The sequence below is a fragment of the Miscanthus floridulus genome, chromosome 2, assembly GCF_019320115.1.
Source record: "Miscanthus floridulus cultivar M001 chromosome 2, ASM1932011v1, whole genome shotgun sequence".
Lineage (NCBI taxonomy): Eukaryota > Viridiplantae > Streptophyta > Magnoliopsida > Poales > Poaceae > Miscanthus > Miscanthus floridulus.
Genome location: NC_089581.1, coordinates 69,664,594 through 69,669,247, shown reverse-complemented (window position 1 = coordinate 69,669,247; position 4,654 = coordinate 69,664,594). Strand labels below are relative to the sequence as shown.

The 4,654-nt window shown below is 42.8% G+C and overlaps 1 protein-coding gene across 1 annotated transcript; it reads left to right on the top strand.

The window, feature by feature from the left end:
* The first annotated feature begins 2,300 nt into the window (after positions 1–2,300).
* On the top strand, positions 2,301–4,186 carry LOC136536687 (probable protein phosphatase 2C 7). Its single transcript, XM_066528894.1, has 4 exons — positions 2,301–2,947; positions 3,581–3,708; positions 3,778–3,876; positions 3,963–4,186. Exons 1-4 carry the CDS (start codon positions 2,646–2,648, stop codon positions 4,184–4,186), a joined length of 753 nt encoding a protein of 250 aa, XP_066384991.1. The 5' UTR covers positions 2,301–2,645.
* Positions 4,187–4,654: the final 468 nt, after the last annotated feature.

The following is a 4,654-nucleotide window of genomic DNA, read 5'->3' as shown; positions in this document are numbered from 1 at the left end:
TAATAAAGTGCGACATATGCATATGAAGGACAAGTGACCCTTCCCACCAAACAGTGCAACAAAAAAAATTGTCTTCAAGCAAAGAAATCATCTTCTATATTTTCTTCCATGACTGGTGCAATAACCCCATCATCAATGTAGGTGTCATCGTCGTCAGAATCATCATCACCAATATAGTCATCAACAGGTTCGGGAATTGCTTCGCTACGCACTTGATTAATAATGGCGGCAGAACCAGTTGTGCCTGCCCTATCTTGTCTTGACCAGTTTAAGAATTCCTGACCTTGGCCTGATTCATTCATTTCTTGGATTCCCACATCAAGTGCATCGGCGTCATTTCCTGTGTCTGGCATGGAAAACAAATTTCTTGGTCTCACCAAAACAATAGTAGACCATCTCGGCTTGTTCACGATAGGGACATAAAACACCGGTTCAGCGTTTGAAGCAAGAATGTAAGGTTCATCTGAATATCTGAACATGGAAGTAGCAATGTCGATAATACCAAATTTATCCCTAGTGTACCCTCTGCTTCTGCTGGTACTGGTAGCCGGCACATCATACCAATCACACTGAAATAATATAACTTCTTTTTCTTGTGGGAATTCCAGTGAGATTATATTTCTAATGACTCCATACCAGGTCATGTTGCCTGTACTATCGTCACCCTTCACAAGGACACCAGAATTTTGTGTCACGAGACTTTTCTCTATGGCAGCTGTCCGAAATAGCCAATTATTGATGTGCACTCTATTCAACACACGAGCTCAAGGGTCAGGTCCTTGAGAAAGGGCATGCATCAGTTTACTTGCTTCCCCTTTCTCATATAGTTTTGCTATCTGCAATTTAAAAATCAAGTTAGACATCTACCGGTTAATTACTACGTCGGTCTGACCATAAAGTTGAATTTAAAAATATAAAATAATACTACATACCTCGATTTCAAACCATCTTACAAAATGCTCCTTGTGTCGTTTTTTAATGTTAATTGAACTATCCCTTGTTAGTTGTGTCGTGCTAGATGATCAGCTATATTACAAGGCAGTCGATAGGGTGTTGCTTAAATCAAGAAGAAGCTAAAGTGTTGATGGGTGAGGTACATAAAGGGATATATTACAAGACAATCAATGGGGTGGTGCTAGATGATCCAATAAGTATGAAATTTTTACTATAATTTAAGCATACAATAGTTAGCCCACCATAAAAAAATTACCATAATTAGACCATAAAACTATAGCTATGAATTAATTATAGAAAAATCATATATCTAAAGTTTCAACAAAAAAATTTATACTAAAGCATACTATATTGTATATTCACTGTGTAGATCTATTCATGTAGAGTCCAATAAAATTAGATTTTCTATTTTATAATGTTTCTTTAATTTACTATGATTTTTCAAAGATTCAACCGAAATAAATAAAAAAAGACAAAATTGCCTTTGATAACCACTTATAACGAGTCAAGGAGGTAAAACGCACGATTTTAAAAGTTCGGAGATGGTTTACCTGGTTTAGAGTTTAGGGTGAAAAATAGACTTTCGCAAAAGTTGAGAAAGGTAACCTGAACTTTTTTTCTAATTTATTTAGAATGGAAATTAGTCGAATCGTAGATTCATGGAAGCCTTGATTGGGCCTCTGTCGAAGGCTATGCAATGCAAGCCTACGACAGAACCATCTGACTCACATTGGATACCATCTCTGTGAACTGAGCCATATCTCAGTTGGTTAGGTTTCTTATGGTGGTATCTATTCATCTAGGTTTTAAGTTCTCGACTTGATACAGGTGCTCGTATTTTTTTGGATTTATTCTAGAATTTAACGGCGCTGTGCTTTCAGTGGTAGACGACGTTCCCGTCGATAGTGAGGCGCCTGTGGTGACTTCGTCAATCTCGAGATGTGCCGGCATAGTCTTTCAGAGGTGCTCATAGAGGCAGGGTTTGCGTATTCGTCAATCTCGAGATATGCCGGCACAGTCTTTTAGAGGTGTTCATACAGGTAGGATTTACATACGTGCGACACAGTCTCTTGGAGATGCTCATAGTAGGGTTTACGTTTATGTGTTCATGAATGTTCATTGGGTTGAGTTTACGTATATGCGGTAGGTCTACTACATGTGTTTGTAGGGTGAATGTGCGTAACGTCTAGCGTCTAATTCTACCGCCTCTCCCACCTGCTCGAACATCGCGCTCAGGACTCGAAGCCGGTCCCACGGGGCACCCGCATCACTGACAGCTGAGCCTCGGTTACATGGTCCCACTGGTCATCGAAGTCAACCGTCCGTTGCGAACCAAACCCCGCTTCCTCTGCCATCGTATCTCCGCTTCGCCTCCCTTCGATCGCCTCCTCCCGTCCCCAACGCCACCCAAGTCCAGTTCACCCACGCCACGCGCGCGCTCACCGGCCGCCTAGCGCGCTCTCCCCCTCTACGGGATTCTGCGGCCTTTTAGATCGCCGCCGCCTGACGCTGCCGCCCGCGCGCCCTCCCCCTCCGGTTCCGGCCCTAGGTTCCGCTCTATCGGATCTAGGTCGCGCGTGGCGGACCCGCATTGCCCAAGCCAATCGGTTTCCGTTTTTGGAATTTTTGATCCGAGACGAGAGGTTATTTCCACGTGCCGCCGCCGCCGCCGCTCCTAGGCGACGAGTTAGATGGCGTGCGATGGCGGCGTGAAGGAGCAGGAGGGCCCCAGCGCGGCGTCTGCGGCCCCAAGTCCTGCGGCTGTGGCTAGGGCGAGGGCGAGGGCGGCGCGGCCTCCGAGGCCCAGGAGCCGCAAGGGGCTAGGCGCGCGGCACCCGCTGAAGCCCTACCGAATCCTTGCAGCCCTCCAGAGGGCGAATGCCAGGGTGAGGGAAGCGGGGGAGGCGACCCTCGTGGCAGCCCTCGCGGCGGCGCAAAAGGAGAGCGAAAGGGAGAACGAGGTGGTGCCCGATGTGTGCGGCGGGTGGAAGAGGTAACGCCTCCTGGATCATTTGTTCTCTATTGCTAATGCTGTTTTTAGTTTGCAAATTTTAGGCTCCACTCAGTTACAATTGAGTCATTTTCCTATGAGACGCTTAGGTACCGTTAGAAACTTACTTAGTCGAGTTCCCTCGTTTTATTTAGCTATATAACTCGAAGTATATGGTGTGTATTAATCAAGTTCAAGCGTTCAACTAACCTGTAGCATATATGACCATATGAGCACCTTCTTAATTAGATTGATAAGAGTTTCCTGTTGATTCGCTGGTATAACAACAGTTATTGGTATACTTCTCTTTGTATGTACCAAACAAGGATGATGGCAACCTGTTCTGAAATCATTTACTGTATTCGGCAGACAATCAGTTCATATGTTATCTTGTTAATTTACAGAGCTTGCATTGTCATACATAGCAGTTGCATCACCATAGGACTAGGAGTGATTGCAAGTATGCATGGTGAGCGGCACCCATAAGCATCCGTAGATTACTAGGTCACTGGAAGATGCTCCTCTTCCATTTAGAGACCCTATAAATAGTTTTTACCTGAGAACGCATGCCAGCGGCAAACCTATTTCTTTGTCAGTAACTCTTTTAGTTGTCCTTGTGAACATCTGTGCTTGCAGTGAGGATGGAAGTTTAAATTGTGGATACTCAAGCACTAGAGGTAGAAGGGCAACCATGGAAGACTTCTTTGACATAAAATCTTCTAGAATTGATGATAAACAAATAAACTTTTTTGGAGTATTTGATGGTGAGGCATTCACTTTTCGAACACCTTATTTGCTCAGTTTAATTAACCTAACACCATTTCTCTTCACAGGTCATGGAGGTACCCGTGCTGCTGGGTATTTGAAACAACACTTATTTGAAAACCTCCTGAAACATCCAGCGTTCGTTGGTGATACTAAGTCTGCAATGAGTATGATGTTTTCTCCTAGATCCTTACTTAAAAATAATGCAGTTCATTTAGTAGTGAACAAGATCTGACAAATGGTAAATTTGCAGGTGAGTCCTATAAAAAAACTGACGCGGATTTCTTGGATGCTGAAGGCAATATTCAAGTTGGATCGACTGCATCAACAGCAGTTTTGATTGGCAACCATCTGTATGTGGCAAATGTTGGTGATTCAAGGGCTGTAATGTCAAAGGCAGGCAAAGGTTCTATTTTTCTTAAATTCTATCGCTTCACTAGTCAGTTAATATTGTACAGCAAACTTGCATGTCCATGAGACCCAAAAATGGGTTCTTCAGCTAATGACCGTTACAAAGGATGGCGATCTACATACAGAAAGCTGAAAAAAAATATTTAGCCCACTGCCCACTACAAAAAAATATATTTTGCATCCTTGTATACAGAAAGCTGAAAAGTACTAAAACTAATGTGTGCCAACAAAAAGAAGAACTTGGATTCCTGTACTTTTTCAATAGCAATAAATATTTCTGTTATCTTCTGTTTTTAAATTCGTGGTGGATATCTTCCTGATCTTTACAGTTTATAAAAGCTTCTACATTTCACTAGATTATGAAATATGGCTAATTTTTTTACATTCTTGCCTAATTAGAGGGACCAACTAACTGGTGAAGAGCCAAATGATATGGAGCTTTTTATGATGACCCACCAACAAAATGGACAATGGACAAGCGAGGAATCTAGGGAAGTCTATGTGAGTATTAAACAGTTTTTACAACCCTTACTA